The sequence below is a fragment of the Pterocles gutturalis genome, unplaced genomic scaffold (assembly GCF_000699245.1).
Source record: "Pterocles gutturalis isolate BGI_N339 unplaced genomic scaffold, ASM69924v1 scaffold41739, whole genome shotgun sequence".
NCBI lineage: Eukaryota > Metazoa > Chordata > Aves > Pterocliformes > Pteroclidae > Pterocles > Pterocles gutturalis.
In genome coordinates, this window is record NW_010132465.1 from 1 (window position 1) to 21,777 (window position 21,777).

A 21,777-nucleotide genomic window follows, 5' to 3' on the forward strand; every position below is an offset into this window, starting at 1 on the left:
CGAGCCAAGGGCTAACCCACCACAACACTGAAGGACATGAGGTGTCAGTGCCACCACTGCAAGGCTCCAAATGTCCAGGCAGCCACTGCAGCTTGGGCCATGAAGGCTTAGGTGACAGCAAAAGCATACTCTCCAATCCTCTCTCTGCCATTTGTGTAGACTGCGTGTCTGAAGTAAGTGACTGCTGTATTTTAAGAGCATTTGCACATTGAATGGACATTGCGAATCCACAGATCAGGTCAATTCCTCCCCAGCCGTGCTCTAAAATGGAGCTGGGGAGGAGGCTGCAGGTTTCCCTGCCTGTGGGAACCCTCCCTGCTTGGTCACTTCCACCCATTGTTGGGGTTGCTGACCCATGCAGGGCCCTCCCACATCTGCATGCTTTTCTGAAGCCAGCTGAGATGGTCTCTAGAACGATTTTGATAGCCAGCAATTTTGCTGTCCTGGTTTTCTGGAGCTTTCTGCAGCAAGGAAGAGCACACGTGTGGCTACAGCAAAGCCTTGTTGGCAGCTGGCCCCTGGTTTTGAGACACCCCTCCAGTTTGCCAGGGTTTGGAGACCATCAACAGCCTTCATCCTACATGAAAGACACACTTTCATGAAGTCAGAATTTTTCTAACATATATGAAGAGCAGTGCTTATGTGTGCATACATGCATGAGTGTGTTAGAAAACTTCCCAAACACGTACACCCATCTGGGCACACTTCTGCCAGGGGAGGAAGGATGGGCGAGTACAAGGGTACCAGGTGGTGGCCATGCTGCTGACCAGGGGGTTGGTAGTGCTTGGGCACGGCACAACAAATCAATGACAGGACCTGTATGGGGCAGAAATTAATCAGTCAACCATGAATTCTTCTGTCTTGTTGTTCAGTAATTTTTGAGACTTGAATTTTCAGTAACTGGACTTGCACAACCTCTGAAAAGCCCAAGAAAACCTACAGTTTAAAATTTTGCCATAAGAGGGCAGTCTGAGATAACCGCATAAGTAAGTTATCTTGAACAGACCCGAGTTTTTCTTATTAAAAAAAAAGACGACTGACAGGAATTAATGACTTGTCTCAAACCAAAGTCTTATATTTAACTTTAGAAGGGATTTTTGCAATTGGTAACATAGAATTATTATAGAAGGGGAGCACTTACAATAAATATAATTAAATTCCTTCTATCTTGGAAGAGACATAAATGCCTTTGTCCCAAACTCAGGAGTCAGAGGGATGAGATTAAACATTATACAGCTGTATTCTCCTACTAGGAATGTGAGTTTTGAATTTTCCCTTCAGAGCAAAAACTATGTGGTCTAATGTGGGAAGCAGACCATAGCAGTATGTGCTCATGGTGAAAGAACAAAGCTAACACAAGGCAGGGACGGGGCACTATGGCATCTTCAGAGATAGATTTATAAGGAGTTCTCAGGTCTTGCTCCCTGTTGATGAGGCTAGGTCCTGCCAAAAGAGGACTGGCAAGCACAACCCTCTTAGCTCCTGCTGAGTTTTCCCCAGTGCATGTAATCTCTGATGTTGAAAAAGCCAGCCTGGTGCAGGGCTTTGAAAGGTTGCCTGCTGCTAGTCTGATTGCTGGGATCTGGAATAGAAAACCTTATCCTCTTTAAACCCCAACTTGTATTCCTGTGGCACTGGGCAAGGCAGTTGTGTCCCCGAAGTATAAGCCACTGATGAATGGATGCAGCATGCTTCCCACAGCGCCATTCAATGGCTATGTCTTATGGAGTGCCTGGAAACACCACCACCACCACAAAAAATCAGATATATAATGCACTGCCACTCCAGCCCCTGGTTGCTGTTCTTGGCCATCCCCTGGCACAAAAGGTAGGTCCAGGGGAAAAGAGGATTAGAGCTGTAGAGGCTGCTGCCTCCCAAGGTACTGCTGTGGGACTGGTGGGGCAGCAGCAGAGAGGACAACCTCAAAGCTGTCTGCAAGCTTCAGCTCCAGAGCTGGGAGAGCTGGTGGGATGCCACCTCTTCTTCCCTCCTGTGCTTGGGCATCACGGTGGCTCAAAGCAAGCCCAAAACATCTTTTTTTGTGAAAACATCCTTTTGCTATGCTCTTTATCCAATACAGGGTACATTTCATGCTTTTATTAGCTCAGACAAATACATTTTTTCATGATGCAGTTCAAGGGCAGCTGTTCAGTCAATAAAAACTGAGAGAGTGAGCGCTGTTTATGTCCCAGTATCACCGTGGAGGGCAAAAACAGTCAGTCTTGGCCTCTCCTGGAAGAAGAACCACAGGGGGAGACAAACACCAGAGGCAGCTGGTGACAGTGTGATGCAGAGCACAGAAGGAGGCTCACCTTCAAACCACAGCAGCACTCAAGGGCAGGAGATCAAACCCCTGGCTTCCAGCTGAAGGGTGTGAACTGCTCTCATAGACATCAAAGGGCAGTGCTCTCCCGGCTGTGCTATAAGAGAGCTTCAGACTGAGAAAGCTTCAAAAGTTCTTTCTGATGTTATGAAAGCTACCAAGCAAAGAGGTTTGAGCATGCTCTGGGAAGATTTGTCACCTGGTGCTGGAGAAAAATATCCATGCACCGTATGTACTGCAGAATCTTTTCAGGTATTGTTTAGGTTTTAGGCAAATAAAGTTCTCATGAACCTCCCACAATCACTAGAGCCTAGGGGGTTTGCTAGATAAGTGCTTCTGCATAAATTAGATGTGCTTTAGCCAGGACGCTGAAATCTGGCTTAAATCATCATGAAAATCAGAAGGGAGCTTTGAGTCAGGGCTGACTCTAGTTGAAGGCGCTGATTCTGGGTTTGTCCTATATTACCAATATTTGGTGATGAACCCCTGGGCTGCATGATTTCCCCCCAGTCCTGGCATGGGGAGAGTGTGAATCGCAATTGTGTTTCCCTCACAGGGCATGCACCCTTGGGTGAGCATGCTGCTCCCCATGCTCCCTGACCCCGTGTTCCGGCATCCTCAGCAGAGCCCTGCTGTCCCTCTCCTACGCCAATGAGGTGACAAAACTTATCTCCTGGTAATAGGCCCCTAGCTTCTCCTTGTCTTCAGCTCAATCCCTCCAACCTAGAGCTAATTTTGTCTGAGATGAGGTACTGATTTGTAAGGGAATGGTCAGGGTTGTAGCAAGATAAAACTGGACTCTTCCATAGCTTTTGGATGTAAAATTAGCTCTGATTTGATTTTAGTAGTTCCAGTTAAAGATTTTTTGCTGTGCCTTTTTCAAGAATGGAGATCAAAAATACCAAAATATTTGCTATTCCCTCCCTAAGTTTGCTATTACTATCACATATAATGCAATAACATGAATCGGTAAAGATGAAACACCAGATACTCAGAAATAACAGCCTGTGAGAGGAAGGAATTAAAAACTTCCCGACCAGCTCCAACCCAAATAATCTGAAAAAACCCCACACTGATTTCAAGTTTTTCTTGGGGGGAAGGAGATGGAAGGAATAGGATACTTGACTCCCATGCTATCAGCATGGGTTTGCTGTCTGTCATGGTAAAAAAAGAAGAAAGAGCAATTCGTTTATCTTGAGCTCAAGTTCACAACATGTAATAGTCTATAAAATTGTTCTTGTGAAAATCTGAGGTCAATCAAACACACACTCAGTCTTACTGTAATTATTGTGTTAAATACAATTAAGTGTTAACCAGTAGCTAGAAACAGAGGTAATCTTGCTTTTGATGAGTAAGAGACAGTGAACCTTCACCACCCCTGTCTACCATTTTACCTTTAAAACTGAGAGAGCAAGCAAACAGCATGGCAGCCCAGAGGGATTTTGCTATAAATGCACACAGAGGCTTCATAAGAGCAAACTGAATTCCTCAGCTGTATACGGGCAGATGCCTTAAATCAGTGCAGACATGCTCACAGGAGTAAAAAACGGACCTGTCATCTCTGAGGAGCGGTTAGTCCACTGCTACGCTCCCATGGGAAAGGGAAAGGCAATTTTCCCAACCGAAGGAATTGCTCCTTAATGTGAGAGATCATTGAAATGTAAGTAACAAACCAAAACAGATGAAATATGCACAAAGTAAATAGATCAAAGACATCGAGATAATTAATTACCGGCGGTCCAGTTCTCAGAGAAAGACTGTTCATTCACAAAGAAGCCACTGTACCCGACACTTCCCAGTATTGGTGTCTGCAGCACGGATTTGATGATGTTTGTTAATGAGAAAAGACAGAATTATCATGCCAGATGACTGGCTGCCCTAAAAGTTTATGTTCTGTTATGATAAAGCCTTGGCCTAACAAATAAACTGCACTACATTCATAACATCTTAGTTTAAGAAAAAATGCCAAATCCATTTTTGTATTTACTAATGTAAATTTACTAATCTCTAACTGCTAATCATTTGTGTGTTTGCACAGCCATTTCAAAAGAAAGCTCAATGGCGTTTTGAACCCAAATTCTCTTAATTCTTAGTGCTTGGATATCCATCTTTTTAATCCCCTTAGCACAGTGGGAATATTTCTGTTGTAAGGACAGTGAGTGTGTAAAGGATGAAGCCTTGCATCACTGCTGGCTCTTTGCCTGCCTGCACACTGAGATGGTCTCATCCCCTAAGGAATTACTGGAATGACACAAAAAAATGGACTGAATTTATTTTGCACTGCAAGCTCTGGTCTGCTGGGGAGCCTAGCACCTCGAAGGCACAGTTAGGCCTGTGGCCACAGGGTTGTTTCTGTGAGGTGGAGTGTGATATGAGCCAGGGGTGAACAGTAAATTTGAGTTGCCTGGAGTCTGCAAACCCAAAGGTTTTCCAGGTGGGAGGATTTGCTGGGAGCTGGCACTAAGATGAAAGGCGCCAACAGGAGTGAGGAGAGAATGATGCTGATTGCTACCTAGGGGTGGCACTGGGCACCTACCTTCTGCCAAAAACAACAGGAGCTTGATTTAGCCATCAGGTATCTAAATCTCTTTGAAGAGAGGTGTTTGAAGCATCCTGAGGAAGCTGCATGTTTCTCAGAGAGTTTCTGAGAGATGCTGAGGGTGTTCATCCCATCCAGCCCCAGCATCTTCTCTGCCGTGCCCTTCAGCCTCTAATTTTGACTCCTAAACACTTTATGGGTGGATAATGGCACAAGGCTGGAGGTCCAGTCCCTGAAATTTCTCCCACTCCTTACAGGAAAGCAAAACGCTTTCCTGAGGAGAGGCCCAGTAGAGCGCAAAGGAGTTCAGACAGTGGCAGGGAGGTCAGGACAAGTGAGAGGCAACGTCTCTCATGTAGGCAGGTGTTAACAATTTGGAACTTTCAGCATCCCAGCTCTAACTCTGCATCCCCTGGAAACTCTGACTCCACTTAAGTGATATTAGGATCTTGTGGAGCTGCCTGAAGGATGCTCGGTGCCATAGATTGGGATTTCACCCACTGACACAGGGTCTGTGAGCTCACCAAAGGACAGGCCAGGTGACTCCACCAGCCATGGAGGGAACAGCATTAGGGGACAACAAGGGAAGGAGGGAACAACAGCCATGCTCCCCAAATGCCTGGGGAGTGGGGCTGGGAGAGAGGGCAGGAGGAGCGAAGGGGCTTAGGAGGAGCAACTGCTGGGACATGAGGGAGGAGAAGTGGGGAGCTCTGTCGTGGAGGCTAGCTCCAACATGGATTCAGGAGATGGAAGGGTTCTGGGAAAGGGGAGGTGCACAGTGCAGTGCCCCAGCTGGGAGCACTGGTGGCTGTGAATAAAACTGGGATGATACTTTGGGGGAAGCAGAGATGCATGTGAGGGGCAAACCTGAGCTCTGCAGCACCTGGGACGGGGACAGCGGGACTTTGGGACAAGAATGATGTGGGGTTCAGGAAGAAGAAGGTGGTGTTGGGGTGGAGTAATCTTTCCTTCCCCTTTCCTCTCTTTTTTTTCTTTACAAAAAACATGGCAGCCCTCACCTGAATGGATGGATGGATAATTGGCAAGGGGTAACTGTTTTGTCCTCTTCCAGGATTGCCCTCTAAACAATTATATCCCAACAGACCGTGTTCAAATGAGACAGGCTTCTAAGAGTTTTCCTGTGAAAATTTATCACAGATTCTCTCACCCTTTTAACAACATCTCAGCAACTATAAAAAAAAACGGTTGATAAAGCGCTTTCTGTCTATTTATACGAACAAGAGGACCGCACCACATCAGCTGTGAGACTTTGGGCTTTGTCTCTGGCAAAGACCCCACCGTCATTAGTATGTAGCTGCATCTCCAGCTTTAACACTCTCCCAGAATAGTGTTCTCCCACCAGGTGATAGAGCCTAAGCTAAGGGATTTAAGGAGCAGCAAGTGATAGGGGACAGGTGTGAAGGCTTAGTTTACTTGGTTTAGCACAGACCTTTAATTTTAGCCACCACAAATATAATAAGGCCTTTTCTTTATTTATCTATGCAGCCGTGGGGCAGAAAGGGCACCAGAGCTTAAAAGACTTATTCACGCAAGCAGGGCTGCTGTGCTAAGTCCACTATTTACACACTGTGAATGTATTTCATTCACATTAATGCAATGTGGAGGAAAATGGATGCAAATCGTGTGTCTCTGTCTCCGCAGCAGTACAGACGCTGAAAGTGCAAACAGAGGCCAGCAATCTTTGCATTTTCCCTTCTGCAAAATGGAAAGCTCACCTACACATAAGGGCTGAAAGGATTTTCTAAGCCACCCCAAAACAGAAAAAAATGTGCTTGTGTCCAGGGACTGCTAAAAAAATGCTCTATCATCTCCCTGCCTGCTCTATTTTAAGCAGAACGATTTCCCAGCTAAGGGAAAAATAGTTCAAGTTGAAGACATTATTAACATTTTTCAAGAATACCTGCTTCCAGTCTCTTGTTTGTGCCAGGCAAACTGGTTTTGCTGAACATTGGCACAGTTTATGCAGAATATTTCTAGGTGTTACAGGCAGGCCTTTGGGCTGCAGGTTGGTGAAACACTGGTACCAGCACAGAAAAAAGGCAAGAACATAAGTCATCTTTGCAAGTTGTATCCCTGAAGTGGTTTAACTGTACCCATGCATCTTTGTCCTGTTAATACCTGTAAGTCAGAAGTGAATTGGGATTTTAAGATAAGAACTGAAAAATCAAGGCTGAAATAGCTGTTTTGCTTCTGAAGCTTGTGGCAGAGCTGGGGGAGGAGAGGAGTGCTGTGTGACAGCACAGCACCTATTCTCAGGGGGGCTCCAGCAGCCGAAACGGACATGGGGACCCTGACTGTGGGTCATGCCCAGCTGTCACCAGTCGTCCCCAGCATGTGAGGACACCCAGCAAATGCTGATGAAGCTGTGACAGCCATTCAGCTGCTCTTGCAGGTGCATTTGGTGCTCCATGCAGCCACCGCTGATCCACCCAGAGACCCAGAGCAAGGTGTCCCAGCCATGCTCGGCCGCTGGTACTGGGGGCATTCGAGCCAGGACTCTGCATAGCATGTCGGATGCCACCGAGGGATGACAAAGTAGTAACGGACTGTCACCTTTCCTGCTCCCGCACCCTATCCAACATTATTAACAGCCTGCCAGTCCTACTGGGTGAAGATTCCTGAAATAGCACCTTTTCCCACCCCTCCCTGCCAGGAGCAGGGCTATTTGCCAGCTCTACTCAACACAAGGAATAACCTGTACCACGGGAGCACCTATTTAAAGAGATACTTTTTTATGTTACTCCTTTTCATAGCTGAAGTGCCTGGAGAGAAGCCAGGAGTGACTCTCAGGCAACTCTGAGCTGCTGGGTAATTTAGCTGTAGCTGGGGTATGGGGGGTCAGGGTGGCAGAGAACTGGTTTTATCTGGCTCACAGATTTAAAAACAGGAACATGTTCAGACCTACTTTGGTTCAAAAGGTGCTTTTTTTTTTTTGCTTGGCCATCTTTGTTTTCCAATTGATTTTCTGATTTCTGTCCTGGCTTGAACATTTTGAAAAAGGATGCACGCCGGGAAGTCACTACTGGAAAGCTGCAGCCTTCCTTCTTGTCTTTTACAGATTACCAAGGCTGCCGAGACCAGAACACATGTTTTTCCTACTGCATTAAACATTTTGAATGTATGCTAAAAATGATAATACGTTATTGAAGGGACTGGAATTTTTCCTTCAGGTGTGATGCCTTTAGGCCATTTGTGCTTCACACACAATTGCAGGTAAGGGCTTGTTACACTGGCAGAAACATGCACTTAATGAAATGTTATTCTCCGTCTTATTATAGTCAATAAGAGAGCTCAGCAGTCACTCAGCTTTAACGTATCCTACTTTTTCCTCAAAAGCTTTGCCCTGGAGTCAGAGCTGCAGTGAGGCTGGAGCAAGAAGGACATCTGTCCTCCGAGGAAGATCCCAAATGGGTGCAAACACGCCAGGACCCTGCCAGCCGCTGTGAGCACCTGGGAAAGCAGCCAGGAAATGTACAGTGAGCAGGAGGTGACAACAGCAACAGGAAGGAGCCCAAGAAGGAGGAGGAGAGGGCACCAAAGAGCTCCAGGAATAAAACCTCCAGAAATAGAAAGGGATGGCGAGGGCAAGGCGCCAGATTTCGCCCTCTCTCTGGCGGCACACCAGCAGGACTTTGATGATGGCCTGGTCCTCACTAAAGCTGCACAGCCCTAGTCCCACAACCCAAAGCAGCAAGGATGCACCCCAGTAGGCTGGGAATCTCCCTGGGCAAAGCCCAGTAGTAAAACATGCACCAGAGGGCAGGCAGCCCAGGGGTGCCAGGGCCACAAGTGGCACTTCTCGCCCAGGGGTCTGGCACACCCGTACCTCACAGACACAGCCCTGGGGGGATCCAGTCAGTCCCTGTGGCGCAGGGGGATCGTGGACCTGCTTCACACAGGGAACGGTTAGTGACACAAGCCCTTGCACTTGAAGAAGCCTCCTGCTCCTCTTGACAGCTTTGCAGAAGTTGGCTATAAGCTGGCTGCTCTGCTCTGCTCAGGTAATACCCTGATGAGGTGTCCACCCAATCCCTAAGGGATCCCAGGGTCCTTTTGGAGACTTTGTCTTTCCTTTCTGGCTAGCTTTATCATCAGTTGTGGTGCAGCTGTTGCATTCTTATTTTATGTTATTGGTTAAAATAGTCCCATACTGGCTCATCTTTATCTTGAAGCTGCAGAGTGTCAGCAGGATGAGTTCTCCTGAAGGTATTGATCAATACCTGTGGATAAGAGCTGGAATTTTGCAGTATAACTTGAACCAGGTTTCATTTGGGTTTCTCAATTAATATTTAACTTCAGGCAATTTGAAGATATTAAGGTAGCAAAAGGCACATTCCCAGGTAGCTGCGCTCAACACGTAGGCACAGCCCTTCTTGCTGGATGTTGGCAGGGTCTTATTGCATGTCCACAGGCAGCATCTTGAGGGACAGAGCATGTTCAGGGCATCACAGCTGATGAAAAAAAATTCACATGCAGGGAGATTGCAAAAGCAAAGGATTCTGGAGGAGCTCATTGGGCCGAGCTGACTGTTCCCAAACCATGCTGTGTGCTGCAGGGCTCATTGACTTGGCTGGGAGGTGGATGTGCTCCCTTCCCACCACTGTCCTCACCACCTTGCAGAACTGTGTCCACATTTTGACTCCTGAATGCGTTTCCCCGGCATGACCGGGTGCTGGCCCCAGCCTCTCCAGCAAGCAGAGCGTGGTGTTCCGCCTGCCTGCTCGCAGCTTTCGCCTTTCTTCTGTCCTCTTGCTATTGTATCACTACCATAAAATGCAGTTCTGACCTTTTTGTCCTCAGCAAGCTATTCATTTAAAATACAAATGCTGTCCTCAAACAGCAGTCATTAATATGAGGCAGCAAATTCTTTCCTTTGTTCTTTATTGTTGATTTCCCCCCATTGGGAAACTGCATAGCTGCAGGAGCAGCTTGCCAATCACATACTTTCAAATACTAATTTGTTTAATTATAAAGGAAAAAAGAAACAAGCCAGGGGGTGATAAAAAATGTCAAGGTTATAAACCTCACAGAAGTCCTCTGGCCTGGAATTTTTATTAATTCTTTAAATGTAAATTGCAGGCCCATGGCTGCACATCCATGCCTCCCGCTGAGCGCCAGGTAGCACGGTGCAATTTGCCCTGCAGACCTTCCGCACAGCACTAAACCCAAGGAGCCGAGCTCTGCCCTGGGCTGCCTGGGAGCAAGGCTGGTGAGATGCCAGCCTGGCCACTGTTCCCATTGGGGGCATCAGTCCCAGCTTGTGCCTGGCTGACTGCAGGCAGGAGCCGGCCCCTGACCCAAAGGGGGTCAGACTGTTGTGGGGGCAAAACCACTTCTGTCTTTGGGAAGCTGTGGTTTAGAGTGCTAATGAGTGTCAATATTGCATCTGTGATGGTCTAAGGGAAGAGATGAAAGAAAATACACATCAGGGAGTGACACTTTTTACTAAACCAAGAGGGACAGCTGAAAAAAAGACGAATATTTGGGCACCTGTGCGGAGACTTCTGTCCAGAGTTTCCCCTAAACATGTGCACCTCTCAGACCCACCAAGGAAAATGCTTACTAACCATGAACTACAAGCTTTCACCATTTTGTGATGTAACTGGATGATTTGCAATGGAAAGCAAACAAGACTTACGGATATTTAGCTTTTAAGTGTTCAAGCCCTTGGGTAGCAGCTTCTGCTAGGTTATTAGAGGTGGGTTTTTGAGCAGTTGTCTTTTTTGCCCATTTCCAGGTTTTTTCTCCTTACCACCAACCAGTGTCTGACACTTTTCTTCTCTTTTTAAAAGGATATTTTTTGATGGTCTCTTCTGAGAAGCTCACAATGCCTATGCATGGTACTCAGGCATAGTGGGAACATTTCTGCCTACAGCAATCAGCTCTGTCCTGTTTGGACATTATTATCACTTAATCTCTTTCCTGCCTCTGTTTCTTGCAGTCACAGGTTTGGAGAAGCGCCCCGGCACCCTGACACCCAGGAAAGGCAGAGCATCCCATGCTCATCCTCAGCACTAGCACTGCCCTTGCACCCCAGGACTGTGTTCTCCAGCAGCCCCTGCTGCCTGCAGAGATGTTCCCCAGCAGGGCTGCTGCCTGTGCGAGGGTGCCTGGAAACAGGTGTTGAGTTGCTGTGGTAGGTATGTGGCAGATAACCACAGACCTGCTGTGGTGCTCCCACATGAAGGATGTGACAGCAGCCATTGCCGGGGGAGACCTTCCCTGGGCAGCGAGCATCAAAGAGATGGGCACAGCTCAGGGACCTGCACTTCACCGTTGTCCTGATCAGAGCTGCCACCATATCAACAGCTAGAGATACTGGAGGGCTCCAAGGCTGTGAATGTGAGGGAGGCAAAGTCAAGGAAAAAATTTATTAACTGTGTTATTTGGGTCTGTTTGCATGGGAAGGGTAGCTATCTCTGTTTGTTCACGATCTTGTCACATAATGTGATACAGAGTCAAAATGGATTTTATTGTGTACCACTTGCACTAAAAAAAATTATTTTCCAGTATGTACTACAAGAGGCCACTGTTGTCGTTTCCCCCTCTGCTTAAGAAAGTAATCATGGTTGCATGACAATATCAAGGGGAAAAAAAAAACCAAATCATGCAGAGACACCGCCTCTCTCAAAAATAACTTATACTGTATTTCATTGATGAGAAAAGGTCAGAGACATTGGTTAAGTCACACAGTTTGAGTGGGTCTACAGTGGAAAGCACTGTAACCACAGGACTGTGCAGCAACAAAACCAATATCTAATTATAACACGTATAAAGTTTGTGTTGGCTGGGAACTGATACCTGAAGGTTGTTTCTCAGTTCATAATGGGCAACACAGTGGATCTCTTGACAGGAATCTTTGGGGGTTTTTTGAGTTACGTGATGCTTAAGATAATTGACCAATTCATTTCCTTAACTGGAAGAGAAACAATGAGTCAGTAGCCTTGATGGCTCGTTATTATTAAGATAGTGTTTATTCAATGAGCAGCAAGGAGAAAATTGGAGTGGAGGTCGATGCTCAGCAGCTTGCAAGTGGATAGGATAAACCCACTTGCCTGCAGTGAGTAAGATCCAGAGCACCTCTGGTTTGCAATAGGTGACCCTTGCTGCCCCTCAAACATATGTGCTCTCTCAGTGACGGATCACCCCTGTCCCAAGCCTACAAGAAGTGGACTGTGGTGAGCTCCAAATCCACACTTTATATTTTGTCATGGCTTTCATATGCTCTGGAAGGCAGGAGGTGGGTGGATTTAAAACCATAGGGTTTGAAGTGCCTTACTACCTTATACTATTGGTTCTTAGCAGGCTTGTTTCATGGCAGCTCAGCTGTCACCAGCAGGCTGGCTGCTAGCACATGTGCTCCCCAGGACCTGGGTTTCTGCAGCCACATGATGGGTTCTGCCTCTGCCCCTGTGGCATCTGCTGGTGGAGAGGATGGCTTGTTCGACCTTCTGCAAAAATCTGTGTCAGGACCATGGCAAGTGAGAGTTGTGGTGGTCTCACCATGAGAGTGCTGCTGGTCAGGAAAGCCCAGCCCTGCTCTGCTCCTGAGTAATGCCAGTGAAGGAAAACAAAATCCTCCAAGCAAGACAAAGGGGGACAATGCTTCTCCTCCAAGCATTGGTCTCCCTGGAGCCCTCAGACCCTGTAGTCTTTGGGGTAAAACCTCTTTGGGCAGCACCAGCCTCCACCAACAAGCTGGGTGCAATTGCTGCACCGACCGGAGAGGGGGAACTGGGAAGACTATAGCCCTGTTGCTCCCCAGCTTTTTTCCATGGATGTATCTCCATGGACTACAGATAATTAAAATGAAAATATTTCTTCAGTATAATGAAGAAACATTTAGAAGACTTCAGAAGCTACACTAAAATTATGGTAACACTCACAGTCTTTCAGAAGCAAAGCAACAGGCTTTCTACATTGCAATTCACTCATAAAAAACCCCTTCTGTAACATAACATGAAAGCAAAATCCTTGTTTCCCCAGCTGAGTAAAACTTGAAGATTAGCCATGTAGGTTTATTTTTCAAGATGCTTTTGGACAAACTGTCCTCCAGAATATGCTATGCTGCTAACTCACGCTACAGGAAAAATAGCAGTGCAGAAATTGTACCATGAAGCAAGAAGTTATCTCTGTTGTGGATTTGAGCTTGAAGCTGACATCCAGCTGGCAGAGACTAGATGGCTATTAAATATGTCAACAGCTCCAAATAAATGCCAGGATAGCCTTGTGAAGAGGAACTCCTGATGATATTTTCTCTTGTACTGTTGCTATTTTAGTTCTATTTGTTTTCTCTCTATTTTGGATGTTATATAGAGAAAAAAGACTCTACACAGCTAGGGAAAACAGAGTCCTGGAAGGAGAAGAATGAGGATGCCAGCTGGTCACCCCTCCTTTGCTCCTGGCTAATATGACTGCTTTTGATTTTTTTTTTCCAAATCACAGAGCATTTAAATGACAGGTATGGTATGTGCTCAGTATATGTCATCATCTGCCTGGTATTCAAGGATTTCTAAGGATTTAAGCTTGCCTGCTTTTTGAATACAGGACAAGCAGCGATCCCTGTTCTCCGGCATGTGTAGGGCTTCCCTGAGGGTGAAAAGAGAGACTGGAATTTAAAGCAATTCTCATTTATTTAGTATTTCCCTGTACAAAAGCTGGGACTTTTCCAAAGCTGACTGGAGTGCAGTCATTTGTGGAGAACAACCCGTGGCTGCTACCTGGGTTATGTCAGCATGTAACAATACCTGTCTGCCTCGTGAATGTCAGACAAAGCTGTCATAAATCTTCAAGCCCAGCAGTAAAATTAATGGGAATTGCAGAGAGCAGGACCTTGTCAGCTTCATAATAAGTCTGTGGGTGGAAAAAAAATTTTTGTGCTTTCCTTCAGGCATTAGGCAACCCAGCTACTGATGCTCAGTGGCTATTATCCAATTATAAGTGCTTTTTTTGCTCAGAAGAATTCTGTTGTTACCGCTTTTAAAGTGTCAAAGTTAAATAGTCACCAGCACAGAGCACGAGCGAGGGAGCAGACCCCGCTGCAGTCTGCAGGCATCGCCTCCTCTCACCCTCCAGTCTCAAAGCTCTTTGCAACATTACTTGTATTTTGTCATTTGCAATATTGCTTTGTCATTTCAGAGGTGACTGGGGTGAAGCGGGGGCTGGCCTCTTCCCTATTCTGCCTCGTCCAGCTGATCAGTATCAGCCCAGGGTGGGACATCCTGTTTACGTCCCCAAGCAGGACTGAGCGTGCTGGACCGTCCCACCGGCACTGTCCCCGCTCCCTGGTCTCCAGACCACTGCCACAGGTTGTTGGGCTCCTCAGAGTGTCAAGGCCAGGCTGTTTGTCCACACTGTGTTGAGTTGTATTTACAGTGCCTTTGGGGGTTTCTGTCGGTCACCCGCTGCGACAAGAGAAATATTTTTTTCCCCCTCTGCTGCATAGCTTGGTTTCTGTTTTCTTGTTTTTTTTCCTCCTGCCTGTGTAGCTGTTGACTGTGGCTGGGGCCAAGTCACGGGGCAGGATGTGCTGCTTCTCCAGTGGTACGGACTGCGAATAGATTACACAGTTTTCAGGAACTTTTCCGAATACTGGAAGGTGACCCTCTGTACCGCTGAGTTGTTAGCAGGGCTCTTGGCACAGCCCTGGCCTGCACCACTTCATCCCCTCCCGAATCCCTGGCCTGGGGGCTGCTGAGGGCCAGGGTCCCTCACAAAATGTCTGTTTTGGAGGTGTTTGATGGCACAGATGGGGGTTGTTCACACTGCAGAGAGGCTCTGGGCATGTTTAGTTTGCACGCGCAGCTCCATGTGAAGGTTTTCAAACTGCTTAAGCATTGCAGTGACCAGGCCTGGGCTCCCTCGAATCGTCCTCCCTGCAGCTCTGGGGGCCTTTTCGAGGACCTGCTTTGCAGGTCAACAAACGACCCTCTGTTGCAGCTCTCTAGGGAAAGGGGCTGATAGGGTCTGGGCAGCCAGGCCAAGCAAGGGGCTATGGCGGCGATGGCTGAGGCTTCCTTGCCTCCTGCCACTGGGGTCTCTTGTCCCTGGGTTTGCCCACAGCTGCAGAAGTGGCAAAGGATGCTGATGGTGTCCCTGCTTGGATTTCTGCTCTGTTTAACTTCCCTACCCATATGGAGGGTGGGTTTAATCCCTTGCTCTTGGTGATTCTCTTTGGGCTACGAAAGTACCTGTGCAACTTCCTGGCCCCAGAACTGCCCCTGCGGGGCAGCTGGGCAGCTATAATGGCCCCCTCGGGGTGCTCCTGGGTCTCTTCTGCAACCCTGAGGGCACCAGGGGATCCTTGCACAACGGCCACCAGCAACTCATGTTAGGTGGGGTGAATCTCCAGTCCTTGTTTGTGCACCTGAAGTAAGGTTTCCTTATGTCCTACAGGTCTTATTCAGGTGAAGCCCAAGTAGAGAAGATGCAGCAGATTTGACCACCCAGATGCTGCACAAATGCTCAAGGTCCAGATGTGAGTTGCACCCGATGCAAAGGAGAGGATAACCAGCTCCTATGAAGAGCAGAGACAGAGCAACTGTGTTTTTTTACAGCTATACATTTTAAGGCTATAATTTTAGAAATATCTCCTACTGAACCAAACAAGGATGATGTTCGTGAATCAGGCACGGGAAATACAGTGATGAACATTCTTTACTCCAGGTTAACGCCATCCTAATGGACAGTTGCTTGGTTTTGATCTGTTTTTCCTGTGTTTCAGTACCTTGGTGTGTGTCCTGAGCCCGGAGCTGGGCTGCATTTTGCGCTTGCTGAAAGGGGTAAGTATCCATGTCTGCAGTAAGTCAGTTGAGGGAAACTTCACTAATGTTGAGTTTAGGAACAATTTTATTCTCAGCAATTTTCATACAGATCCAAGGGCCTTTTGGCAACCCTGTTTTCCAGACAACTTAAAATCCAGGTCCTGTGCTCAGTAAGTATATGACTTCTACATGTAAGACGGAGAGAGAAGGCCAAAGAAAGAAATGCCAGCAGTGTGAGCAACCAGCCTGGCCAGGGAGAGCTCAGAGATGTGAGCAGAGAAAACGCCATCTGGGAAATGAAGCAGTGAGCAGTCCCACGGGGATCCGTATACACATACCCTCACCCACACCTGTGCTCCCCAGACCTCTCAGCAGCCTGATAAACTTCTTTTACACATCTTCTACTGCAGCAGAAGTGTCCAGGTAGAGCTTGGAGATGCCTTGAACTGCCAATCGCATTGTGGGAAACAGAGCTTTGGCATGACAAAACCTTCCCTGACCTGTGTGAATCGGTGGGGCTTAAGCACATCCGTGAGCACATCACACTCATGAGTACATCATGCCTGCAAGCAGCCCAGTGTTATCTTTGCTCCAAAGGAGACACTGAAGTGATAGAGAAATGAGGAGATGGGCACATCCTGGAGCTGGACTGGGCACACAGAGCAGCTGTCCTCATGCCTGCTGTGGCACGTTGGCCTCTTGGCCATGCTAATATTTCCAATACTCTAACAAGTTTCCCATATATAGTGTATTTCCCAGCCTGTGAGCCTTGCTGAGGCCTCATTGCCTTCCCTTGAACCAATAAAAGGCATTCATGATGTTTCTGTGCTGAACTGTGGGAAAAGAGCGGCAAGAAGCTGTGACCCCTGGGCAAGGGCATGCTTTGGAAACACTGTCATCAAAAAATCAACACGTCAGCCCAGAAGGCCCACAGGCAGCCGATCTCCTCCTGCCTTGTTGGAGAGAGGGCTCCTCTGGATGCTGGGGCAGCAGCCACTGGACATTTTTGAGATGTTTATTCTAGCCAGTGTTGATACTGAAGGCAATATGATAACTAAAAATAAAGATTAAAAAAAAGATCACACTGCAGCTATTTGTTCCTGAGTTGTTATGTTTACCCATACCAGCCTGGCTTTCCATTTACGCAGGTCTGTAGTACCAGATGTTCAGTCATTTTCAGCAACATGGTCACATCCCAGAAGATTTAGCCTGCTGGAGCAACTATATTAATCATGCCTGTAATATTCCACTGTGACTAGAAGATTGCGTTCCTCTGGGACAAGTGATGGCTGACCGGATGGGCCCCACACATGTGCAGCCAGCACATCTCTGAGCCCTCTCCGGGCTCTTGTGGTGGCAGGAGGGGACACCAGTTCTGCACCTTGCTGGGGCTTGGTCTGGGAGGTGCCGAGGAGGGAGAAGGCTCCCATCAGCTGCAGCTCCTGGTGATGGGACATGCTGTCCATGGGTTGCCCAGTCACCCTACAGCCAGCTGCTGCTGCGAGGAAGGATGCAGACAGGGCTGCAGGCACCTACTACCCCATCTCTCCTTTCACTTGCAGCCTGCAGGCATGGATGGTGTCTGTTAAGGTGCTCTGAAACTGTTCATGATAAAGGGACATTTCTCCTTCCAGCCAAAATCCCCTGACAGAAATCTCTCGTGGGCACATTTGCCCTAAGGAAGCTAATCCCTTTCCTTTGTAAAACCACCAGTGCCCAGACCCAAGGCTAGGACTGGGATCAGACAAGGTCCTGTAAACAGCGTCCGCCACTGGAGCCATCGCAGCTCCCTGCAGTGCTCGAGCCATCTGGGACTGCCGGCCTCTCGGCTCACACTCTCCAGTTTTCACAATGCCACATTAACCAACCAGCCATTGCTAATGTAGTTTTAATTGCATTAAAATAAAATTAAGCTAAATATATGTGGAGTGGGTAAAACTGCAAAGTTTTAAATCAAAATGGAGATACTGGAGGCTCTTAGTCTCCAAGAGTCCCCACAGGAGGAGTCTTTCCCTCCAGCTGCCAGGGAGATGGGTGCTGCTGCAGCGTGGTGCCTGGCAGTCACTGATTAACTGCCCACCCGGGCAGGTCCTGCCCACAATGTGGGTTTTGCCTTGACCCCCTGGCTGCTCATTTCTGATGCTTGACTTCACTCAGTGGTGTTTTTAAAGACCTTTTGCCACGGTGCTCGTTTCCCATAGCCTTTTATTTTATTTTTTTTTTCCCTTTACAGTTTCAAATGTTTCAAATGTAGAGAGTGAGCCTGACTTCTGCCATCCCTGGCTTGCTTTTTATGGGTAATTCCTCTGCAGCAAAGCCATCAGGACTGTGTGGATGCAAGGATCTGGCCAGCTTTGAAAATATTTAGGAACAATTCCCCTTCTTATGAGAAGAGCTTATAAGTCTCTCAAAATAGAGGTGAAATGGGAGTTCTGTGAGCCATGCCTGCTACTTGGCTTTTTACCATATGGTGAATATTATTCCTCAGAAATCAAAATATCCCCCATGGCAGCTTTTCTGTACCCAGCTCCATCTTTGCTGTGCTGTCTAGCGCAGGCACAAAGACTGCATTGCCAGTGATGTAGTAACAGGAGATTAAAATGTTGAAATCATATTATATTTATTACATACATAAGATATAAAAACAAATTACCAAAATAGTATCATTTTTTTGTGAGTCCACAGGACCTTGAAAGAAAAATACATACGTAAAGTGAATTGGTAGACTCATGACTTTTCTGGTGTTGTATGTCTTCCTTTTCTTTCCCCTCACACACAAAATACACTCTATGCAATGTGGTTTAAAGATGCTTTACAGAAAAGATATATTTTAGTGCTGAAAACTGCAGTAAACTGTGCTATATTCCATACTGATGTTAATGAGGAAGTATAATGGCTGTATATATTGCAAACAATAACACAGAAGAAAACAAATAAAACGTTCAGTTTTAAATACTAACATAAAAATAAAACTCCAGGTCCACCATGGGTCGCTGGGTTATGATATGCAAATGCGAGTCCTTCCCGTTCTACGCGTCCACTCCTTTTCCTGCAGACAGAGTTTTTCTCCTCTGACAATTGCATTTTTTTATCTCAAAGTCTCTCCTTCTTCTCACGCAGCTTGTGAAGTCTCGCTAGAGTCCTGCCCACGGGGGTCCAAGTGCTGGTCTGAAGCTGGGACTCCAGTGCAAATACTTTATCTTTCAAATTGCATCCTCAGATACTCTGAGTGGCCAGTGCCAGGCTGGCCATTTCCCTTTATACCGTTAACGCCGTCCAACTGGGGGGTTTTTCAGGAGTGCTTCTGTTTCAGGGAGTTTTGTTCATGTGCCACCTTCAACTTCTTTCCCCAACACAACTACACATCCCGTGAAGTGGCAAGTAATAAAGTGCTTTATACAATGAAATATTTACACCAGGGTTAGGTTCATTTTTAACACTTCAAGGACAAAAGCTCAGAGATGCTGCACCCTCTGGAGCTGGCTCTTCTCTGTAGCCATGCAGTGGGTGGAGAGCCGGTCTCTGCCCCGCACCGTGCTTATGCCAAGGCAGAGGGATTCAATTCACTCCGGCAGCTCCATCCTTGCCAGCACAGGCAGAGCATTTAGCCCCTGAAACCTTCATCAGGGTGACCAGGTTAAAAGCACATGGTGCCCAATTCTTTTTGATGGGTGCTGTGTCCTAACCCAATGGGGTGTTTCTAAACAATGGTCATCACTGCCATGCTGCTGCCAGTGCCTGCTCTCTGCTGCACCTGTCACCTTCCCCACAGCATCCCCTTGAAGCCTCTGGAAGTCACTCAGGATCTGTGCTCGTGGCACTGGCAGCAGTGTTTTGCTTCTCAGCTGTAGCTCGTGGGCACGCTTTCCCTCTCTAGGGTGGCAATTTAGTCTAGGGAGACCAGTGCTTCACAGGAGTTGCTCCAACATTGCACAAGAGCAAGACAAGTGTCTGCCCTTCCTTTTGTTTCCCTCAATGTAATTCCCTCAGGTGAGCTCCCGGCAAAGAAGCCACAGGCAAGTGAATGAACATTGGCCAGGAAGGGTTAAATTAAACAGCGCCTACAACTCTGAATGCCTTGCTACATACACATTTTGGCACTATTTTCTTACATTCCAGTTTTCATCCTAGTGGTCTTCTCTCTGTGAAGGCTGTTGCATTTTGTGCACAAAGAAATGCCCTTGGGCGGTCACGCACCTCTAGTTGCAGCCTCTTTTCAAAATCTCCAGGACCTTTCTTCCGAGAGCTGACTTCCACTGATGGACAAAACTTTTCATGTTGACAATGAGTCTGCCCGTTCGGATGTCCTCGTGTCCTGCCACAAGGTACTCCAAGCCTGCAAACCAGCAAAGAGATCAGGGACTGCACAGCACTATGCTCAAGAGGCATATTGGCACTGCAAAGTCAGCCTAGATATTTAGTCCCATGTAAAGAAGCACTTATATGAATAAATACTTATACATATTGATTCTGTTACATATCTGTATATCTATACCTTTATCTGTATCTGTGGAAAAATGACCTCTGTGGCACATCTATTGGTGACATGCAGCATGCAAACTTTGATTTTGCTGGCTTCTAAATATAAAGGGAAGCTGAGGTCTGGGGACTGCACTACAAGGTTTTATACCTTGTTTGTGAACTGCTATTATCTCCATTTGATGGTCAACTGCCTCACCACTCCTTGAATACACTTGAGCCTGGAAATTGGTCGGTTAAGTGCATTCCAGCAATGACAGAGCAGGACAGACCAGTGCTGGTGTGTTGCTCAAAATGGACAGTGGCCCCTTGCAGGCAAATCCATGCTGGACCCTTCCAAGAGGCAATATTAGATTTGCTGGCATGAGCACCCCAGAAGAGCCTGAGGGGATGGCAGCTGCACTGAAAAGATCTGCACTAATTTCTGCCTCCACCAGATGTGTCAGAAACATGATGGCAACACCTAGTGAAGTCTTGCCTGGTGTCCAGATGCTGCCAGAAAGGGCTGGAGCCCGTCCCTGCCACGCTCTGCCACAGGGCTTGCCCCAAGCATCCAGGTCTGCACTTGGCTTTCAGGACACGACTCAAAGAGAGCTTGGAGCCAAGCAATAACTGCTAAGCGGGAGGATAGAGCAAAGCCTTCGGTTTGAATTAGCTAAAGAAACACTGCCATGCATCCCAATAGCCTAAATGGGCCACAGACGTGCCATAAATGAGGATAACAACATGGATAATTCCTCCCATGGCAGCAGGAGCTCCCTGCCAGGGCCACCATCCCACTGCAGCATGCTTTGGGTACAGCAAGCATGAGAACGCCCTTGTACCCACTCCTCCTCGCACTGGGCCAAGGAGCACCACGTGGTGGTACAAACTAGCATGGCGGAGATGGGTCTCCCCTAGTGCTCTCGGTTGCCCCACTCCATCCTGGCCACAGCAAGGAGTCTGCTCATGTTTTCTTGGGTTTTCATTTTGTAGTTCAGAATAAAAGAGTGTACCCTAGTTAAAGGTCAAATGTTTTTCTTTAATTCAATACAATTTGTTATCTACTCCATCTGAGGTTTTGGGCACACACATCCTCTCTTCTGCCAAGTAAACACAGGATATGTGTATGGCAGGATCACCCTTTGCAAAACATTTGTTTTGGCCCTGTCAAGACTGCTCTTATAAATATCATTCTTCAAGGGCTCCTGAATCTATTTTCCTTGAGAGACAAATGTGGCACACATCCTCAGAGAGCAAGAAAATATTGCTGTGGCTGCTGATTCAAAAGGTCTTTCTAGATTTTCAACCTGATGTTACAGAAGTGTAAAAATAAAAGGAATCAAACAACTGAGATGCCACAAGCCAGGACTTGAGGTTGTGAGATTTGCCCTGTGTCGCTGGCAGGCAGCTCTGTGCTTAGTTGTGTCCGTGCTTGGCAGAGCTGAGGAGGGGAAGGGGCTCCTTTTCCCTTGCAGACAATTGAAAGCTTTAAATCTTTCAGCTCAGTGTCCCCCCCAGAAGTCTAACCTGCCTCTGTGGGTCTGTGCACAGGGCAAGGTGTGCAAGGGTAGTGAATATCCCCTTGTAGGAATATAAACTCATTTATCAACTGAAAAGAGCACACGGAGATTTGATAAATGTTTGGAGTTTTCATTATATCTGTATGTCGT

At 47.1% G+C, this 21,777-nt stretch overlaps 1 protein-coding gene across 1 annotated transcript in view; it reads right to left on the reverse strand.

Moving 5' to 3' along the window:
• Window positions 1–19,845: 19,845 nt before the first annotated feature.
• The window catches only part of NTN4 (netrin 4), a gene marked incomplete at its 5' end in the record, with an annotated part of 43,677 nt that continues 41,745 nt past the window's right edge, over window positions 19,846–21,777 (reverse strand). Inside the window, one exon of the mRNA XM_010080894.1 lies at window positions 19,846–19,982. Coding sequence (XP_010079196.1) covers window positions 19,846–19,982 — 137 coding nt within the window. The remainder of the gene's footprint in view (window positions 19,983–21,777) is intronic.